The sequence below is a fragment of the Anopheles coluzzii genome, chromosome 2, assembly GCF_943734685.1.
Source record: "Anopheles coluzzii chromosome 2, AcolN3, whole genome shotgun sequence".
Lineage (NCBI taxonomy): Eukaryota > Metazoa > Arthropoda > Insecta > Diptera > Culicidae > Anopheles > Anopheles coluzzii.
The window spans coordinates 28,144,248-28,166,171 of NC_064670.1; the positions used below are offsets into that span (position 1 = coordinate 28,144,248).

At 42.3% G+C, this 21,924-nt stretch overlaps 1 protein-coding gene and 1 long non-coding RNA gene across 10 annotated transcripts in view; one reads left to right on the top strand and one right to left on the bottom strand.

Annotated features, from left to right (window-relative positions):
- Nucleotides 1-11,759, top strand: part of LOC120950886 (sodium/potassium-transporting ATPase subunit alpha) — a 65,003-nt gene extending 53,244 nt beyond the window's left edge. For 6 of the 9 annotated variants that reach the window (XM_049606793.1, XM_040369272.2, XM_040369277.2 and 3 more), the window contains 5 exons: nucleotides 14-229; nucleotides 6,056-6,150; nucleotides 10,001-10,175; nucleotides 10,272-10,504; nucleotides 10,596-11,759. In XM_049606793.1, coding sequence (XP_049462750.1) covers nucleotides 14-229; nucleotides 6,056-6,150; nucleotides 10,001-10,175; nucleotides 10,272-10,504; nucleotides 10,596-10,716 — 840 coding nt within the window. In that variant the 3' untranslated portion in view covers nucleotides 10,717-11,759. Of the gene's footprint in view, nucleotides 1-13; nucleotides 230-735; nucleotides 831-1,692; nucleotides 1,788-3,327; nucleotides 3,423-6,055; nucleotides 6,151-10,000; nucleotides 10,176-10,271; nucleotides 10,505-10,595 lie in introns of all 9 variants that reach the window. The other 3 variants (XM_040369271.2, XM_040369273.2, XM_040369274.2) reach the window with 3 other exon arrangements.
- Nucleotides 11,587-21,924, bottom strand: part of LOC125906713 (uncharacterized) — an 85,628-nt gene continuing 75,290 nt past the window's right edge. Inside the window, exon 2 of the long non-coding RNA XR_007452075.1 lies at nucleotides 11,587-12,618. This is a non-coding gene — a long non-coding RNA (uncharacterized LOC125906713). The remainder of the gene's footprint in view (nucleotides 12,619-21,924) is intronic.

A 21,924-nucleotide genomic window follows, 5' to 3' on the forward strand; every position in this document is an offset into this window, starting at 1 on the left:
TTTCCCATTTTAGGCTGCTGACATGATTCTGCTCGATGATAACTTCGCTTCGATTGTTACTGGTGTCGAGGAAGGTCGTCTGATTTTCGATAACTTGAAGAAATCGATCGCCTACACGCTGACATCTAACATTCCGGAAATCTCGCCCTTCCTGGCATTCATCTTGTGCGACATTCCGCTACCGCTCGGCACTGTCACTATTCTGTGTATCGATTTGGGCACGGACATGGTAAGTTTGCTCGATTCCAAGGTCCCCCCGTGACTGTTGGATCACTTTATTCCCTCAAACTTGAACTAAACGTTACAACATAGCGACTGCGTGGTTGTGTAACAATGAAGTGTTGCAAATTGTATTAAACACTTCCAATGAAAGGTGATGATGTTCGCATAGCGTCGTCGACCAGTGTTAGGCTGCAACAATGCACGACGTTGGCAGTTACGGCTAATAGCATTGAGATTGTACTTCAGCATTTCTTCACCAAAAGCCTATCTTCCAACACAGGACGGGTTTGTTTAGCGCGTTCTTTGGCTCTCGATAGCGTTGCTGTTTGTATAATCTGGCCTCGACATCAAGAGACATGTTTAACGTTTCATTCTTTTCTGTACATTTTCATTTCTCCCCTCCATTGTGCCTTCGTGGGGGAAAAATCTGCAATCGTTATACCAACTGAATAATTTAATCAACGTGTCTTCCCCCCTACTCGAAACCGACGTGCGCTTACTGTTTTGCTATAGATACCGGCCATATCGCTGGCTTACGAAGAGTCCGAGTCCGATATTATGAAACGACGACCTCGTAATCCTTATCAAGACAAGCTGGTGAACGAGAGGTAACCAACGTTGGTTGCGTAATAATTTGATTCATTTCTTTTTTTCAAATCTCTTTATTCTGCTTTTTTGTTTCTGTATTGTTTCGAAGTATTTACAATTTTTTTTCTTACGTAGCTAATCAATTAGTTTAATGAGCTACCTGGCGTCACAGAGCTAGTGGTGCATTTTGTTCTGCTCTACATTATATCTACTATTTTTACTTACACCCTTAATCTCTATCGATAAGGGGTATATTTTTTATCTCACTTTTTCTTACTTTCCTTCTTCTCACTCTCTACTATTTCTACTTTTTCAAACAATTTCTTTAAATATATTTCTATTCAATATCAAGCTCTGCTGCTATAAGTACACTTATTTTATTGCTCTTTTTCATTTCAATATCTACTATTATCTATCTTTACTATTGAACAATTGTCATGCATTCTACAACTTATCTAACACCAAGTAGTAAACAATGATGCAAGCCAGATGCTAGCAAAGCTCTTGAAATGCTTTCGAAACATATACATAGCGGGGGAACTAGCATCCGTTGTGTAGGCTAGTTGACTGTTGTTCGATGTAACAAACCGCAGGTACGTTGTACGAGGAGCATTTGTAGAAAACTTGCATTTTTACAATTAGCAAACAACGCGTCGACGTTTAGAGGAGTTTTTCGAACGGGAAGACAATTTTAATCGCTAGAAGACACTGTCTCTTTGATTTTGTTTTACGTAATAGATCGTTGCTATATTGTAGAATGAATACGATGTAAGGATGTAACGCAACCATAGCTTGTACCGGCTATTTTGTTTAATATCTTAAACTGTTTTTTTGTCCATTCGTCGCACCATTGTGATAAAATACGCGCCCACCCTATTCTAGGTACCTGCCATTTCGCTAGCCTATGAACATGCAGAGTCCGATATCATGAAACGACCACCCCGTGATCCCTTCAACGATAAACTTGTCAATGAGAGGTTCTTATTTGTTTTTTATGATTACAATTTTTCTTTAACTTGGGTTTAATTTATAATCTTCCCATACTAAACTGTAACGATCTTATCCCCGAATGAGCTGCCGCCAAATAACATTGAACCCGCAGCGCACCCATCAACGCAACTGAGAATGCACTTTAAATCTTCTACTAACGAAGCTTTGCACCACCTCGGGAAACAAAAAAAAACGGGAAACTAATTTAAGACTGGCATAATATTTATAATCCCTTGGGAAACTAATGTTTTTCCCCCAGCTGGTAAGGAAGCTGGTGGGCTGTGAATGCTGCCATTAGTTAAGACGCATCTTATTAACGTCTAGTCCGTAAGATGGTTTAGATAGTATTGATAAGATATGGCCCTAAAACGTATGCCTCCCCCAAAAATCACTCACTACTCTATAACACACAAACAACATCATGACAGACAAGCACTCTATTCTTTATCCTGCAAACGTCCTTCGAACTCTGTCCTGCCAAACCTATTCATTCAAACCAATCAGCTATTGATCATTCGCGCATTCGCTTGAACTCATTGTTAAGCCCAAGAGCCATTCTTATACCATCCATCTTTCTTGCAAGACAACCTTCTCACAATCATGTGCACACACCATTGTACCATGAATTTGGTCCTCTATCATTTGGACCTCAGCTTCGTCTGACCTTTCGCGTTAGCTTCTCGAAAGCGGTGAACATTGGTACCCTCTCTTCTCAGAAAAAAAGGTGTCCAAGCGATGAACCCACTGTTGTACTGTGTCCAGTCTTGGTTTTTATACTTTGATTTATCCTCAAACGTGACGCTTTTGTGAACGTGTCTTGTTTTGCATTCTTTAACCCCATGCCAAAAGAAAAAAGAAAAACAAATATTTATGCTTCAATGATAGCAACAGCTTCTTTCCCTTTTCGTCGCCGTCATCGTCGCCGTCCTGTTGTGGTCGTAATTCTTCTCTGTCGACAATTTTTTTAAACATGTTACCGCGTTTCCCTTCTAAAACCTGCTTAGTAATCAAACAATCTTTTTCTTCTTCTTTTCTTATCGATCACTAACTAACCATGCAAATGTATTAAAATCGTGCAAAATCGTACTTCGACCCTTCAACGTTACACATACACACTTTGCGTTTCGCGCTACCATTCACCTCTAAAACTTAACAATTCAATGATGATACGTGCCTTCAAAATCCCAATTTCTGTGCATCATCGGCATCCGTACGTTCCTGCGCTATCATTCGCTGCACCCTTTCCCCCGTGCCCGGTACCTGTGCGTGTATGTGTGTGTATGTGTACGATCGTGCTAAAAAACACACTGCCCCATGCTCCAAAAACCAATCAACATTTTGTGCCCGATGACCTGCTCATCATCATTCGGCTTGGAATATGCGATCATAATATACACACCACCATCCAATGTCAAACGAACACATCGCTCACATGCACTAATCCACCACCCCTTAACCACACACTACGATGTCCTTGTACTATACTTTGTGTGCGTGTGTGCGTGTTCGTGTATGTGATGTACACAGGTACCCGCTATTTCACTTGCCTACGAGGAAGCCGAATCCGATATCATGAAACGCCAGCCCCGTAACCCGTTCACTGATAAATTGGTCAACGAAAGGTAATCCATTGTGCCCTTCTTCCCTTGGTAAATCACGCCAAACAAAAAAAAAAGCAAAAAGCAAACATACAAAACCTCTCCTCCCAAATCACAAAATATGCGTATATTTACACTGCCAAGCGTGCTGGCGTTGCTCGGACCGCAACGCTGGACCTGATTCTGACGCTGACAAAGCCGAAGGATGGGGGTAGATGCAGCCGGGGTTTCATGACGCGCACGCTTGCCAGTCGTATCTATCACATCTTCTTCTTCTAGTACTACTATCACTACAACTTCTTTTTGTGTTCTCGTAAACATATCCTTTGGTGTGTCTGTAATAAAATACCATCGTGATCTCTTGTGTTTTTGTGTTGTTTGTATACTGAGTGTCCTATAATCTTTGATGTCTACCGTTACCGGTTGACTTACTTAAGGCAATAGCCAACCTACCTATCTAGATTTGAATCGCTCTCTCTCTTTCTATCTCTCTGTATCCCATCTTTCTATCTCTGTCTAATATTATGTGTGCGTGTCTGTCTGTTTTCGTGTGTGCGCGTGTTGTTTTGTAATAATCCTTCTTGCTACTACTACTACTACTACTATCCTTTCTCGTATCCGAATTTGTCGATCGTATTTTCTATTCCGGTGTTGGGCGTTTGATTTTGATATCGTTTGAAACATAGACATTGGCTAGCCCCGTTTTGATTTTTGATACTACTATTTGAACGTACTTTTAGTTTTTCCTCGCTCCAAGCTCTAACCATCCTGCCTCTGTGTACCGCTAAAGAACAATCAATGAAAATGGACGTCTTTGTGTGTGTGTGTGTTCGATGTTACGTCTATCGTTGATTGTTTTTCGGTGCAATACTCTTTTTTATTCTTGAACCTTTTGCTAGTGCTCTGTTTTCTTCTCTATTTCTCTTTCTATTACTCAACTTTTTCCTTACATTACCGCAACTCACTCTTTTCTCGATAAGTTCACTCCTTGGACACTACTTTCTTATTCTGATTCGCTTTGTAATATTTTTCAATTGAAAACAAAGTAAAGTTTGTAAAAAAAAAAAAATATCGCTGAATGGTGCGATTCAATTAGATTAGAACCAACCCATAAATCCACCATGAAGGTAAGTTTGGATCCCTTTCCCAGTATATCCTTCTCCCCACATCTCATGTCAATGCCAAATGCCTGCTCAGGGTTCGTTGAAACAAATAAAAAAGCCGTTCACCGTTTAAATGATTACTTGGTTTCTACACTCTTTCTCTCACATGACATAACGTTCTCTTGGAGAGTTGAGTTCTCTTGGACGTTGTCATTCGAGAGTTCAGCAGTCCACCTCCTTCATTTGCCATCTTCATCGATCGTTCATGTGTTTCGTCCCAAAGCTCTCCCCCTGTCCTGTCATATACTCACAAACCTGCTCCATACATATTTCGCTTTTCCGCTCCCAAGAAACAACAATCATCCTGCTTACTCAAGTACACAACACAGTTTGCTCCCAACCACTCAGCGTTCGACGATTGTGTGTGAGGACGTTTGCCTGATCGTTCTTCCAATCTGAATCTGTTGTGTTCTCGGTTCTTTGAACATTTCCACCGCCCGTTTCGATCTTCTTAACACTGTCCGGGGTGTGTCTTGGTACACGTGAAATTCCACTTGCCCGCATAAATAGCTGGAACGTGAACCATTAGTCCACACACACTTGGTTTCGGTTTTATTTGTAATTCTTCTGTTCAATATGTTTGTCTAGTTTTTTGTGTTTTCTAGTTGCATCCGGAGTGCTAGAATAGATTTGAATGAGCTCCTTTACACCTCACAGCCTCTCTATACCTCTAAATATCTTTCTCTACGTCACTCTGTTTTGCTCCGATCGTTCTCTTGATCGCTATTGATTGCAATATTTACTCCACTTTTGCTAGTATTTTCGAAACTTTAACGATACTAAGAGTATAAATATCACCAAGAGTGCAAGCCTGAAGTGATCCTCTGTATGCGTTCACCTTCTCTTCTCGTCTTTCATACAACACTACTGGTCGCTAGTGCCAATAGTGGACTTTATTACTGTGTAGCAAAATAGTTTCGTTCTCTTATTCTATCTGGCTCTCAAACGATCTATTAGCGCACGACTGCTCTACAGATAGTAGTAGTACAGTACCCAACAACACGAGCTAGCTAACACAACTGCAAATAAAAACTGACCACCAGTAGGGCGACGTGTACTGTACTAGTTTGCCAAAGCAACAGCTAATGAATGCGAGTGTGGTGTGTGATTTGTTACGTTACATCATGAGTTACCATCGCTAGCAGCCTCTGAAACCTTCCGACCATCGCCATCGCGATAATTAACTGGCATTCACTGCAATCAGTGCGCGCATAAATCGCCTAAACTAAAACGCTCATTTGTGCAAAATGTGCACGCCGCCATCAACGAGTGCTGCAGTCGTCTATTTCTCTCTTAACCTTAAGAATTTGTAACGTTCTAGCTGAATCCCATACTAATTACTACATGTGCAATTTTCAACTTCACTTCATTTCCCTCCTCCCGCCAATTTGTGTGTGCGTGTGTGTGTGCGTGTGTGTGTGTGCATGCGGTGCGCAACTCCCACTACTGCGCCCACCCACCACCCGTCGTGCGTGTGCGCGTCCGTTCCAATAGGTACCGGCCATTTCGCTCGCCTACGAAGCACCGGAGAGTGACATTATGAAGCGCCGACCGAGAGATCCTTACCGTGACAACTTGGTCAACCGCAGGTCAGGATACGTTTACCTTCGTTTGTTCTTGTATAAACGTTCCACCAAATCGAAACTCATCATCTCGTGTGTTTTTTTGTACCTTTTTGATTGACACCAAAACAATCACAACAACATCAACACTCATCTATATATTTATATATATTAATATGATAATGTACACGTTTTCAAGCAAAACAACGTTCTGTTTATTTTCTGTTACATGTTTGCTGCGGCTCTTTTGTGTTTTTCTGTTTTTTGTTTCATTTCTTGTGGTTCTGTTCTGCTCGTACCACGTGTGCGTGCGCGGCTCAGTCGATGGGCTGCGCGCGTGTATGGTGTTGCGATGGTGAGGTAGCTTCAACTGCTGCTTTCACTGAAACACTATGTTCCTGTTTTTTGTTGTCCTTTTGTATGTTTCTGTTTTTTGTTGTTTGTTTTGTTTTCTTGTTGTACGTTTCTTATTTGTTATCGAACAACATTTTCACAATCGTTTACATCGATGTTTGTGTTTTCATGTTTTTTTTGTACCAACCAAGCAATAAATATTTGTATTGTTTAACTTTGTTTGTGATAAATCCAAAACAAAAATCCCCAGGACACTCTCGCTAACTCTTCCCTGTGAAAAGTGTTGTACCAAGTAACAAGATCTCCCATGTGTGTGTGTGTATTTTTAGTACATTTTAGTACATCGCTCGGAATGATCTTGCAAAAGCATTCCCATGTTCCTTTACATCCGTTTTGTGCTCCGTATGTGTTCATGTTTGTGTGTGCCCTTCTCACTTGAACCTGTTCGAAGGTCACATGTTGATGTCATTAACAATAAAAGAAGAAGATTAACTACGGACACATACTTAGGAGGCACTTTGGTAGATAAAACCAATATCTCTATTCCCACACGAAAAAAGGATCCGTTCTTCGCTAAGATTTTCCCAAGTGTTGCCGAAACTGTGCGTTTGTGTGCAAGGTGACAACCAGTTTTGTTTCCGATTTTCTTCTCTCTTTTACTCTTCCTATCTCTCTGTTTTCTCTCACACTCACTTTCTACTCTCTTCCTCTCTCTATCCATCACTAGCGTTGAGCTTGCCGTCCTAGAATGCATCACCATAGTGTGATTTCAATTAGTAACGAGTCTTTTTTAGCATATCTTTCTCCTTTCATATTCTATTGGACACTATTCTACTGCAACACAGTGCCGGCACTGTCCGGAGTATCTCTGTGTTGGTGTGTGTGTGTGTCCTTTTGCTAGTCTTTTTGGAAATAGTGTTCAAAATTTCATTTCTCTCAACTCTCCGTTTTGTTTCTTCTGTAACTCTTTTCTCTTCTGTTCCAAGTCAAACCCTTTGTTTTCGTGTTTCTGAAAGTGATTTTTTGATTTTTGATTTAGTGCTCTCACGTACGTTGTTTCACATGAACCTATATACACTCTAGATGTTGTGTTTTAGCTGAGCTGAGTAAGAGTAGAGTTTGCGACAACACGTTTGTTTTGTTAGAACAACAATTTTGGAATGGTTTTCTTTATAGCAGCATTGTTCGCAACCGGGGGCGTTTTGGTTCACCATCCCCCTGCTCCCCATCCCCTGCCCCCTAGTTTCACACCTCTAGTCACACTAAAGATTAGCCACGTAATAGATCTCTAGCTGATCGCACGTGTTAGGTCGGACGGAATTGAAAATCAAATCAAACCCCCCAAAAAAAAAAAACTTGTCACAAATGAATTGTCACGGTGTGCAACTATTTGGCCGAATGCTGCACCGTGGAATTGGTGTGAATTTGATTTTACTTCCACACTCAACCCCGACGCTCCCTTTGAAGGGAGAAGTGGCTTGAGATAATAACCCGATAAACTAAACATACCTTCCTCCTGCAACATGTTAAATCCATATATATATATATAGACACATATCCCGTGCGATGTTTGGTTCCTTCGCTTTAGATGTAATATTGCGTTGTGTGTGTGTTTTTCCTTCGAGAACGTTGCAGTCTGCCCAATGATTGCGCTCGTCCACCCGATTATTGTAATCTATTTGTTTTGTGTATGTCCCTTTCTCTCGTTGTGTATGTGTTTGTCTGTATGTGAGTTTATGTATTGTTAGATAATGCAGCTGCCAGTGTTGAAATAATATAGCATTAGTTGTGATGTATTAGATTGTATGCTCCACGAACACTCCTCCTTTGCTCTCCTCCAGCGAATGTGCAGAACGCAAAAGTTCGAATGCACCCAATCCTTCATGTGTTTGTTATGAGTTTTTTTAAAGGACAATATTGGATGAAGAATGATCTCGAAATTATGTCTATTGGAGATTAACAAAAATCTGCTTCCACTCCATTTGCCGTACTAGTTGTAGCGTGAGTTTGAAAACACTCTATAGCTGTACCTATAGTTCCGTTAGCGCACTTGTTCTCTAGAAAATGTTTTTATTTTATGCAATGTTTTTTGTTTTTTCTTTGGTTCCGGTTTTTTCTCCGAATGGTCCGTCCTTCGCCTTCGATCTGTTTATCCCAGTGTATCTTTTTGCGCTGACATTCCAAACTTGATGTTTGGACAGTTTTGTTGATGTCATAACAGTGCCAGACAACAATGTGTCTTTGGAGCAAAAACATGTCCACACATTTTTCCAAACGTGTGTTATACACCATCCAACAAAGAATAAACCTTCCCTACCACCATTTTGCCCCTCTCCATCCTTCATCGGATGGCTGTCTTCGTCAACCGGAAATATTGCCACTCGGCCACCAACCCACCCACCCACCCATCCGCCTCTCATTCATACCGAACCCCATGCCACCTAAACCCTGAACCCCTCTCCTTGTATGCTCAGAATATATTGAAAACACTAAATGTCTCCAGATCAAAAACAGTGAGTATGTGGTATGAGAAAAGTGTCTTTGTGTGTGTGTGTTTCCGTTTTACTTTTCTCTTACTCTTTCCACCTTTCCAACAACTCTTCTACCGTTTTTTCATATACCTTTTCTCTATCTCTCTCTCTCTGAATGCTTTCAAAATAAATACTGCGGAGACTATCTATTTGCTTTCTATTGCATTTTTTTTCTATCTCTCTCTCTATACCCACTTATCTCTTTTCCTTCTTCTCGAGCAGTTTCTCATATCTCTTTTAATATCTTCCTTGGCCTATTTTATTACCATCATTTTGATTGCTTTCCAATACTATCCCTATTGTAAAAAAAAACCTTCTGCATGTTCGTTATTTAATCTTATTACTATACCAATGTACTGTAAAGGCCACGCCTGCAAAACACCTTACGCAAGCGTACCGGAGTGGTGGCTTACGCTTGTAGATATATTGGTAATGTACATTAATCCGCTTTTACTATTGATGCCCTTGCACGCGCTGCTTTGGTTGGTAGTGGTTAGTTTGTAGTGGTTAAGGTATTATTAGTAGTATTGTTTTTAAGCTAACTTTAAGTACCGCTTTCTCAGTACCTCTAACGCAATACTCTCTTGTATGATGCTTACACTAATTGCGGGGGCTTTATGGGACGATCGGTCTTGCTTAACACTCTCGAATACTCACTGATAGGGCGCAAAAAAGCTGAAAAAGAAATAAAAAAACAACTAACATTCCATCTTCAATGCACTTGAAGAGCGCGCCTACACGTTGAGTATTCGGGGGTGTAAACTTGTCGTTACATTTGATCACTAACATTAGTAGTAACCGTATAACCGTATAACTCATCCGTATACATAAACACTAATTGATCGTGCAAGAGTAAAGATCATATCGTTAATAATGATTTTCTTTTCCTCCCATTTCTCCTCCCTTCCTGTACTTCTTCCCACCCTTGTCGTGTGCACAATTTCTATCTTCCTCCCACCAACGCTGCCGCCTCTGCCTCCTCGCATCTGCAGACTTATCTCGATGGCTTACGGTCAGATCGGTATGATTCAGGCTGCGGCCGGTTTCTTCGTGTACTTCGTCATCATGGCTGAGAACGGATTCCTGCCGCTGAAGCTGTTCGGTCTCCGCAAGAGCTGGGACTCGAAAGCCATCAACGATCTCACCGACTCGTACGGTCAGGAATGGGTAAGCAGAACAATATGGTCAAACCGTGATTGCTTAGTGTCTTAGCGCAACGCTCTAATCTAATCCGTTCCTTATCTCATCCCCCCTCGCGCGCAGACCTACCGCGATCGCAAGACCCTCGAGTTCACCTGCCACACCGCGTTCTTCGTGTCGATCGTCGTCGTACAGTGGGCCGATTTGATCATCTGTAAGACTCGCCGTAACTCGATTTTCCACCAGGGCATGAGAAACTGGGCCCTCAACTTCGGTCTCGTGTTCGAAACGGTACTGGCTGCCATCCTGTCCTACACGCCGGGCATGGACAAGGGTCTGCGCATGTACCCACTGAAGTAAGTACACTCCATACACCTGGTTCAGCTGTTCGGTTTGTGCTAATTGTGTCCTTTCTTTTTCTCCCCCGCTCCCCCCCCTTCTCTGCAGATTCGTTTGGTGGCTACCAGCTTTACCGTTCAGCTTGTCCATCTTCGTGTATGACGAAATTCGTCGCTTCTACTTGAGACGCAATCCAGGCGGCTGGCTAGAGCAAGAAACGTACTATTAGGTCAACAAATTTATATTTAAAAAGATTAATTAAAACAAAACCAACAAAAACCAACTCCCCCGCCCCCTGCACACACACACACACAAACAAACACACAGACACGTACACAATACACGCACACGGAAACACATGCATACTCTATACATAAACAACCATACACACACATACGCATTATGTGCAATCCCAGAAATACAAACCACACACACACACACACAATAACACTCCACGAACCACCTGGAGCCTGGTCGGATGAAGGGAGAAAGATTGTGCGAACGCCGCCACTACATAGAGAGAGAGCATGAGCGATTTAGTAACGATGCAACAACTACAACAACACCATCTCCACACACACACAAACACACACACATTATAATAAATCCAATATAAAGAAGAAAAAACCCCGACCGTGGGGGCCGAGTTTGCGAGCAAAAAACCAAGCTAGAAGCGCAAAGCAAAACAAAAAAAAACCCAGATTAAAGCATAAGCATTAATACGAAACGAATATAAGTAGTACGACGGTTAAGGTGAAGTTTTAGCACCGGACGAGCACGCGGTAGGGAATAGCAAAAGGAAAAGAAAAAGTGGTAGGAGAACGCTAGCTAGCCCCCACTTTTCCCCCCACCCGCCCCATAGTGTAACACGAGACACGAAGCAGACCAGTAAAACGGCATTCCCGGTTCCGCCGGAACCGCGCCCGCTCCAAATCCCACCTGCACAGGAGAGCGGTGGCGCGTGCGGCAAGCAGTGCGGAACGCTCTGGTGCCCACTGTGAGCGGATGGAATCGGAGTGGGTGGTGGTGGTGGTGGGTGGTGCGAAGTGGCCAGCCGGACAGACAGTCAGACAGACAGGCACAAAGTGCGCAATGTAGGGTCGTCGTCGTCGTCCCCCGTATATGTGTACCGGCCCGAGAGCGCGCGCCCGAGTGTAAAACATCAAAAAAACATTAAAAAAACAAACAAACAACGGAGGCATCCTTGCTTTGGCCACTGGCGCTTAATAAACACTGTGTTTGCGGGACGGAAACACACCACCACGCACACGATTCGACGCTTTGACAAATGTGGAAGAGAGAGCAACAAAAACAAAGGTGTAACACACATAGTTGAGAACGGAAGATCTGTTGTTGTTTCGCGGCCGACGTTCGGCGTCGCAGGTTCGGTTTTTGCTGCTGGTTGTTGTCTTTTTTGCTTTGTCTTTTGTCGTTCGTTGTTACACACTCTGCCACACTACTGCCATTCGCAATGCAGAATGTTACATTTTTTCGTGCCGATTTTCGTACCGGCTACTGCAAACAAAACAAAAAACTCCATCGTTGGCGCAAGTTTTTCCTGGCTCGAATTCAATTCTGAATGTTTGAAACATTGCATGTAAAAGTGTCTGTATGTGTGTGTGTGTGTTTGTGTGTGAGTGTGTGCACGCACTTCGTTGCAAAATCACGAAACCACAGGCTCCTTGATCGCCGAAGCGGCGGAATAGAGCAAGACAGTGGCACCATAGAAGCAAACACGCCCGAATGTGCTGTCTGTTTGCGTATGTGTGTGTATGCGTGTTTTAGGATACTTGTAGTAAGGATAATATTCAAACCACAAAAACACAAACCCCATTTGCGTTAAGCGTAAACAAACAAACGAAAACTCACAGTTCTGTGCGGCATAACAATTCGCATGCTTCTTTCAAAAAATAAGAAAAAAGAGACACAGAGAGAACGAGCAGCGAAAATTAATAATAACATTAATCTAAATCGAAACACCCTCTCCATGCTGCACACACACACACACATATATACATCGTGTTGAGGACGGAGGGGGCAGAGTAGATGAGATAACAAAATTAAACCACCTGATTGCCGTTGTGTGTGTGGTATGTGTGTATGTGTCGTTATGCAAAATGCGATTTAACAACTCTATTTAAAAGGCCACAAACGCACCCATACATACACACTGGTGGGCCTGGTTGTATAGGTGGTGGAGAGAGGAGGGGCAGGAAGATGGAAGAACACAGTTGAACTGTTGCACTTTCCCTACCGCTGGTACCACTACTGCCAGGAGATTGTTTTGTTTGGTTGTTTTTGTTCTATACCGTTTCATTATGAACTATTAATTCTCAAACGCTTTTCCGCTGACCGTTCCGTTGTAGGCGTTGTAAAGCTAAGAGCAAGCCGTTTAGAGTATAATACGAGTAAACCAGCAGTGTGTGTGTGTGTGGTGCGTTATGAGTGTCTGTTGCAGTGCGGGTGCAATATACGGGGAGCCGGAGGTGTGGTTGGTGGTTTGTTTTTTTTTACAATTGTTTTTAATGTTATTCTATGAATGGTCGATTGTCGATTCACAACACTTGCGGTGTCATGATTTAGTAGCGTGTGTGTGTGTGTGTTTGTTTGCGTGTGATTACGCTGGTAGCAATGCGTTTCTCTTGTACGTTTCCCTACCAGCATGCCATGAAAAGCCATCCGTTTTCTCCAACACCTTCCTCGAATGGTAGGCGGTGTTTCAGCCCGTGGCCAATGTTGCTGTTGTGTAGTAGTGTGGGAAGCAGCTGCTTATGCTAGAGAGAAGGGACGGCGATGCCCCCTGCTCTCGGTTTGAACCCCCTCGACGCGAGGCGGTAAATTCTCAGCAATGCATAAACGTATCGCTTCGTTACAAGCAATACAACCAGTACGCCATTTTACATATTCAGCCCCCCCCCCCCCCCCCCCCTACCCTTCTCCAGCCAGTAATCATTATCGCAACATCAAACTTAGGGGGCGGGGGGCAGATAGGGAGTAGTGGCAATGGGGGACAGTTGGGACGCACAATTCACGGTAAGAAGGGGGAGGTTGTGTCGTGTTTCCAACGCTTTTCCAAACCACACGCGGGGAAAACAGCCGCCCGGCAAAATAGTCGGCCGATAAATTCTTTTTCTATTTATGATTAAAATAACTAGAGAACAGCGCGCGCAAGCAACATAGCAACAATATACGCATGCCACTCATTTAAAGGAAGAACGCGAAGAATAATAGTACCCGCCACAACACACCCCCAGCGCGTGTTACACACCGAGTCACACTTCACACGAGTTAGGTGCGCGCGTGCGAAAATTACACACACAAACACAAACAAAACAAAAACATAAGAAGAACCACACGATGCAAAATGATTGAAATCAATTCGTTGTTAGTTACTGAAGAGAAGTTGAAGCATAAGAAGATGAAGAAAACAAAAAAAGGTAATAAAGTAAATAATACGCTCGGAACATAATTTAAAAATGAAATAAAAACCCATAGTACTAGAATAAAGAAAAACAACACAAAAAACAAACAAAACTAACTGTCTGCTAATGTTGTATGTATGTATGTGTGTGCGTGTGTGTGCGTGTGTGTGCGTGTGTGTGCGTAGATGAGAAAAGATTGCGAAATTGTGGATGGAACACGAACACACACAACCGATAAGTCATCATCTTGGTTTGGTATTCGCTGCCGTCGTCTTCGTCGTTGTCGTCGTCGTCGTCGTTGTGGTCGATGCAAGGAAGATGTGGTCGATGCTCTTCACTTAAAACGCGCGCACACACACTCACACCCTCACATACACTCGGGAACATACTCGATGGTAGATATGTGTTGGAAGGATGCAAACAACTAATGCTCGAGAAGCCGACAGAATTACCCACCCGCGGAACAAATAAGTAAGGAGAAGTAAGGAGAATAAAGTAAGACAGGCGCCGACTAGGTAGCAGCATAAAGTGTTATATGGGCAAGGAGGGTTGCAGACATTGAAATCTTTATGGAGCAAACAGAAAAGAGGAAAAAAAATCACAACATACACACCCACACAAACACACCGGTAGAAGCGAAATAGTCTATGAATAATGATGATCACGAAGATGTAGGAGTGGGCAGGAGCAAAGCAAATGCAACAAAACGATTTATGCTAGACAGATAGCGGCGCAAAAACAGACAAACAAACAAACAACAAAAACAGAAATAATGCTACAAATAGATACAAATAAAAAAAACAAAAAAAAACAGAAACTTTGTTATGTTAATAAGGCGAAAAACACACACACACACACAAAAGGAAGTAAACTCAAACACATGCAAAGGCAGTGCAGAGAGAGAGAGAAGAAGCGAGAGAGCGAGCGTAGAAGTGAGATGGCTCCGAGAGAAGATAACGTTAAAAGTAGAGAATTAAATAAACAAACAAAAAATGCGGATCTGGTTTAGTTCATTGTTTGCTTCATACACCATGGTCACAATCGTTTTTATACGTTTTATTTTCTACTCATGTAATGTAATGTGTTTTTCTTTGTGTAACGCATTCTGAAACATATTTTCGCTTTCTTGTGAACAGTGATTATTCACCATTTCTCGTTTAATTGCCTTTGATTTTAGCACTCCAGTTGTTAATTTACCAAATGTTTTAAAAATTTCTATAAAAAATTGGAAATTGTTTGTTAATTTTTTACAACGAACTGGTAAACAAAATATGCAATGTCATCCGTACACCAGGAAAAAGAAAACCCAAACGAAGATGTATCATGTTTGTATCGTGTTACTAAGTGTCTCCCTAAGAGTCTCATTTTTTCATTACATTTTCTTTCTCCCCTTTCTTTTGGTCGCTTGTAAAGCGAGAGAGTAAGTATAACTATGTAGGGAACGTTGAAGTGTTGCTGCAAAAAAGAGACACAAAACAAAGAATAAGTAAATCAATCAGCCTAAGTCTTGTTATGAGTGTTATGAAATTGATTATCAAACGATCAAACGAACGTTAAATCGAGCACAGAAACTGAGACAGTTAAGAAACAAAGCGAAGAAATCAAATAAGACGTGAACGTCAGCAAACATGTTTGAGAGATTGTGTAGTGTGAGTGTGAGTGTATCGCAAATATTATCGCAATAGAGGAGGACTATGATAGAAATGACGGATTGAAACGTCAAAGAAAATAAGTCTAATTGAAGAGAAAGAACAAGATTTAAATCATAAATCCATACACTCACGCTAAAATACATTACAGCTCATACACCGACATAAACACACACACACACATCCCTACAAGCAACGCGTCACATAAAACTGCCCGATTGTTGTAAATGAAAAATAAATAAATATATTATAAAGATTAATAACGCGATACTACCACAAACAACACGGCGAATGGATATATTCATAAAAGAGAATACAAATAAAAGTAACAAAAAAAAAACAAACAAACAACCCTTACATTATTGCACTGTGTATGTGTGTGCGTGTGTCACTCGCTCCGGTGGGACAGTAAACACGTAAACACGCGAGCGATTAAATAGTATGGTAAAGGAAAAATAAAATTTAAAAAACGGTACCAAATCAACCGAGCGCTCGTAAAAATAAATAAAAAAAAAGGTAATTAAGTAATTTAAAAGATGAATAAACAAACAAAACACAGAAAACACTCTAGTACACTGCGAAATCGCTCCTGCTTAAGCTCTTAATCAGGTGTCCTGAATAGGAACCGGGTAGTTTGAAAAAAATAAAACATGGATGCGACTATGTCGTGAGCAATTATTATAAAAGTAAACACATACAATGCAACCATTTTGATGATGATGATGAGTCTATATTTTGTTAGATATAAACTTTCCAAACATCTCTTTGTGCTGATTTGTTTGCAAACATCAATCGCAACATTACAAACAGATGCAATTAATAAGAACACACATTCACTTACACACTTTCATAAACAGCACACTACCTTAAGACCAGTAGTGGGTCGCACGTGCCCAACGCAGGCCGAGGTTTTGTTACCCGTTGGTTTTCACACAGACACAGCTGTAGACTTAAGGAGAAGAAAGAGATAGAGAGAGAGAAGGAGATAGAAGATTGCCAGTCCTATAGCCGCCGCCATTCGCTGCCATTCGCCACTGCTGCCGTAAACCATACTTTCTCTCTATCACAAAAACAACAAACAACACATCGACACGCACAGAGAGACACACACACAAATACACGCCAAACACAGGAACGTGAGGGAAAAAAATCCAGAAACCAGCTAATTAAAGGGAAGTAAACACGGAATAGAAAATGGAAAACGAAGAAATGTTAAGTAAAGCATAAGACAAAACAAACTATTGTTAGCTAAAATTTGCAGCAAGCTCTTGTACGAAAGTAAATAACACAAACAAAGAAAGCAAACATACAAACTCACACATGTTAAAAGAGAAAAAACAACGTTTAATATAAAACTAAAATGGAAGAGTAACACGTAACCAATGAACCACATAAACGACATGAAAGTTAAGTAAAGTGATGATGAAAGAGAGCAAGAAAAAAGGAAAAGATAGAGAAAGAGATAGCGGAGATAAGAAGAAGAAGAAGAAGAAAAGGAAAAAGAACTAGAAAGAGAAGCGCAGATTGTGAACAAGTTTAAGAAATAAGAAACGATGAAAGGACAACAAAAAAAAACAGAGCCGAAGCCGATCATGTATGCTGATTATGTAGAATGCAGAGTTTAAATTACTAAAACAAGCTAAATTGTAAGAAAATCCAGTTGAACGGTAAAGCCGCAGCCGCCGAATGAAGGTTACTGCGAAACGAATGGGAATGGTGTTTGTTGCGTTGGGGCCGTGTGACAGCAGCGATCCCGGGGGAAGTGATCCGATCCGATCCTCGTGCATCATGGTGGAACTGGCCAGACGGACTCTGGGCGTGTGTTTTGTGGCATGGTGAGAGGAAGGATCAAAGAGCGAATGCGGAGGAGGAGTGTGAAAGCAAGAGAGCATGAAGGAAAGAAAGCGAGACAGTGTACCGGGTGACGGCAGTGAAATGTAGCAGTACGTAGCACCATGTACGAGGAGACCGATACCAACTGCGACAAAGAACCATCATATACCGATTGGACTATAGTTTCTGAATGAATAAACGAAAATTAAGAACCTGAAAGATTTGTCAAATAAAACAGAGAAATAGTATTGAAAAAAAAAAATTACAAAACTACATAGCCGACGATTTTTTTGGGTGTATTGAACGAGCGAGAAAGAAAGTTCAAAACGACCTTTGACAAGTTATCGGTACGATGTTTGAGAAATTGTTTGTACTGCGGTGATTGTTGGAACTTTTCACATCAAGCGATATGTAGGTATTACTTCAAAAAAAAGAAAATATATTTTTAATTTAAATGGATCACAAGAAAGATACAAAATGGAAATTAAAAGCACAAAAGGTAAAAAAACGGACCAGCGTATCACCGCACTCTGTACGCTAACTGACCAGGAGTAACGCTTGCTAGCGCCATCTATTGGTCAGTAGCAGTGATAATATGGGTGTTGGAATTTACGAAGAAGGAATTTAGACTTTATAGCTGCTCGTTTTATAACATTCATTCGAATGCATTTGCATACAAAAAGCAAATTTTGATTGCAAATTACATCAAACTGTGTAAAAATACTGATTTTTTTCTAACAAAATCACAAACACTTTCGATCAATCCACATCTACGCCACTGCGCCTCCAAGGGTTTGTAACGCTTTTTGCTGTAACGCTTGGTTTGCGTGTGCGTTTTCAGCATTGCATACTAACAGGCGCTTGGGGCAACGAAGAAACGCCCTAGCCGCAAAATGGAAGATTTCGGACGTCGTGTGGACGTCGTGTGGACGTCCACCCGACGTCCACACGACGTCCGGTTTAAGAGGTTACTCGACCAAGCGAACTTTTTTAGACGGGTTTTATGGCAAAAATTGTGGCGGATTTCCCAGGGTTGTTGTATCGAATAGCAGCCACAAAAAATATATTTTATGGATGGCAAGAAAAAAAATCTTGCCCTCCCCCTTACTCCTTCCTGGTCGGTAGTTGCGATCACACCAGCTGTTCATATGATAGTGGTGGGAGTGATATCGCTTATCTGCTGTCTTCTTTATCCGTTCTACCAGATCATACGCGTTTTCATTGACGTCCTTCCCCACCTCCTTCACTCTCCCAGCAGTTATTGGCGAATGCTTGACCTTGTGTGAGCGTGCTTGACTTGGGGTGATTGTTTTTTTCCTTCCCGTTTTTTTTGGCCGCTGATGTATTGCGCGTTGGCTAGAGCGCCGTCGTTCGAATCTGGATTTGATCAACGCGCAAGTTGTCGTGTGGATGGAATCGATTTACCGTTCGAGCTATTTTCCAGATCGATTGAATGCATGCTTCGTTCTGGTTTTATGTTATTTGTTAGTGCAGTTAGTTGCACTTGTGCAAAAAAAAAAAAATTCAAACAAAAGATCATTCAATGCACTAGTCCGCTCATGTTAAACCAACCAATGCTTAGGTACAGTCAACGGAAGGTCAAATATTAAAATGAGGGATAACATTGAACACATATTGTCTTTCCATTATATTTTTCTTTAATAATGTACAACCCTTCAATCTTCTTCCACCTCTCCCTCCCTCCCTCCCTCCCACCGGATTGAAGGTTAGGATTTACCTACCATGGTGTACCCTTTTAATCCTAGTTACCGGGGACTACTGTTCGGAAGAGAAAAAGGAACGACTCCCCCGCCTCTCGCTCGATGCTGTAAGCGAGGAGCGACCCGCCCCGGCTTGGCTGACGCACGCATCGCTCGCGTTGCCTGGCTTGCTCCTTCTCTCGCCTGACGTAGGATGCGTAAGTGACGTTTATCCTGCATGCATAGACGATAGCGCTGCGGCTGCGCTCGAGGATTGGCTGTGGCGACCGGCCCCCGGGAGCCTCAAATGCCGGTGATACAGCCGGTCCTTTCACGCGCAAAGCTGCTCCACGCGTCCCCGCATTTTATGGAAGGCTTGGCTGGATTTGGCTGCCCCTCGTTGTCGCACTACCCGAACACAACACAACAACATTACCGTCCTGCGTTCAAGCCCCGTTTGATCCTAGTGGCCCACGACTGCCTATCTCGCTATGGGTAAACCAATTAGTAACAGGTCACGTCAACTCGTACGACTTAGCAACATGCTCGCCATGAGTTCAAGCCTCGTATGGACCGTCTCTCGTAGCAAAGATTAACTATCCGGCATGACTGAGGCAGGCAGGCAGAAAAGCAATGGTTATTGTGTCAAATAAGAAAAAGATGAAGAATCTTTGTACGATCCGCAGCTCATAAGATTGATGTGGACAATGTGGACAATACAGAAATAAGAACATCGATTTTCAAAAAATGCATGTTGATCCCTTCCTGTATGTCTTCCCCGTTCCTGTATGCTCCCTCCAGTTCGCTTCGCTCTCGTCCCCCATTGTTTAGAACCCATCGTCGCTTCGGAACAGTCAACGCTACTACATGCAATTCCCGCTATGATCTTCTCATCTCACCTCTTCGACTATTACCCTTCCTGCTCCCCCGATCCCTTCCACTTCCGCTAGCATAGTTTAGAATAACAAATGTAAACTGTATTTGCCGTAAGCCTTAAGGCAAACAATAGTAAGGTGCGGGTAGGGGTGGATTAACCAGTACACTAACTAAGCGGCCGCATTAGTGGAAAGGACCCCCCCCCCCTCGCTCACAAGTAAAATTGCTTCCCAATCCTTCTCTGGTTTAAAATTCCTCATACAACTTCTCGCTCGACATATCCGAATGGCTTACATTAGTGTGACCGCTAAGGGTCTCCACTTGTGTTGATCCGCCACTGGGTGCGTGTCGACCTACCGGGTCGGAACCATCCGTAAACGATCCCGATCATTTGGGTCGACTCGAACTCGATGCTCCCACGATTGTCGTCGTGGCTGTCAAACTACCTAGCGTTCCCGCTGACCACATACTAGCGCTCCGTGGAACCGCGTAGTCGATTGCAGCCCGTGGTCGATAAAACCCCAAAGCTCCCTGCCAACTCCCTACTTTCTTAGTTGTTCAAATGATCTTGCATCCCCCACGTGTCGTGGCCGAGCGCAGCAGCTCAAGCCCACATCTTGCCGTAAAAAATTTCTTCTTCTTTGACGTAACGAGTAATACTGTGGACCGGGCTGTAACGGCTTCTTTACCTTACTAAAACCACGTTATCGGATAGTCGGCTCTTGATCCCTGAAGAATGGTCCGAATGAGAATCGAACTCGTCTGGCCTCGTAGGAACTGATCTAATCACAGCATACGTTTAATGAGTCGGGGCGCATGTCGAAGCGAGTAGCACAATTATGATAAAATGCATTCTGCCTTTTGGTTTAAAGGATGTACAATATGCGGCATTTAATTGTTGCTCGACCGCAGAAAAAGTTTACTAAAATTTGTCCCAAAGATACTGTGTTTGTGGTTGTGCTAGTCACAAAACGCTTTCCGTACTGTGTGGCACATCAACGTGCACGAATTTGTATAGCATTTGGTGTGCCAGAGCCATTTTTTCTATCAATTTCCCTTTAGCTAACTAAAATATCGTGAGGAAGATGATCGTTCGCAGCCAATGCCATTGCTACACATGGGAAAAACAAGGAGAAAGAAAACTTCCTCATGGGTGAGAAAGAGCAGCAACAACCATACCGTTGAGCCGATAACATGGAGAGAATGCGACGGGACATCATCGTCTGTGAGCGAGAGTGAAACAAAAGACAAAACCATAATCTTCCCATCCATAATCAGCCACCATAATTTGTGTGTGTGTGTTCGCCCCATACAAATGGCATAATTTTTATTTTCGCTTGGTCGAAAATCGCGGCGAAAACCCGATTTTGCGGCTGGGGAACCAAACGCTGCTTAGCTGCTGCAGACCATTATTTCAACAATTTCAACAATGCTTTATAATTATTACAATAACAGTATCGTTTATATTTATTCAGGATCGTTTGAAAACAATACTCTTTAATAAATTAAGAAAAGTTTATTCTGGTATATTCTCAGAAATATTAAAATGCACACATCGTTAATCGATTGGTGCGCCCAACGTACGAGCTCAACAACCCCTTTGCGCTACTTCCGTCTGCAGACGAGCGCTGCACAATAGCGACGACCCTTCGTCCACTTGTCTTTTGTTGTTAAGAAATATTACAACGCAAAAAAAATGAGTATTCATTGCCAAAAATGAAAAGTCTGCCTTATCCTTTTACCAAGCATTGACCAAGGACATCAGAAAGAAAGAAAGAGAGAGAGAGAGAGAGAGAGAGAGAGAGAGAGAGAGAAAGAGAGAGAGAGAGAGAGAGAGAGAGAGAGAGAGAGAGAGAGAGAGAGAGTGAAAAGAGTCACTGGCGAAGGGCTGACTCATACGGTTTGATGCTGCCACTCGTTCCCCCTTTGTCTAGGTCGCTTGCCACCGTTAGTATTG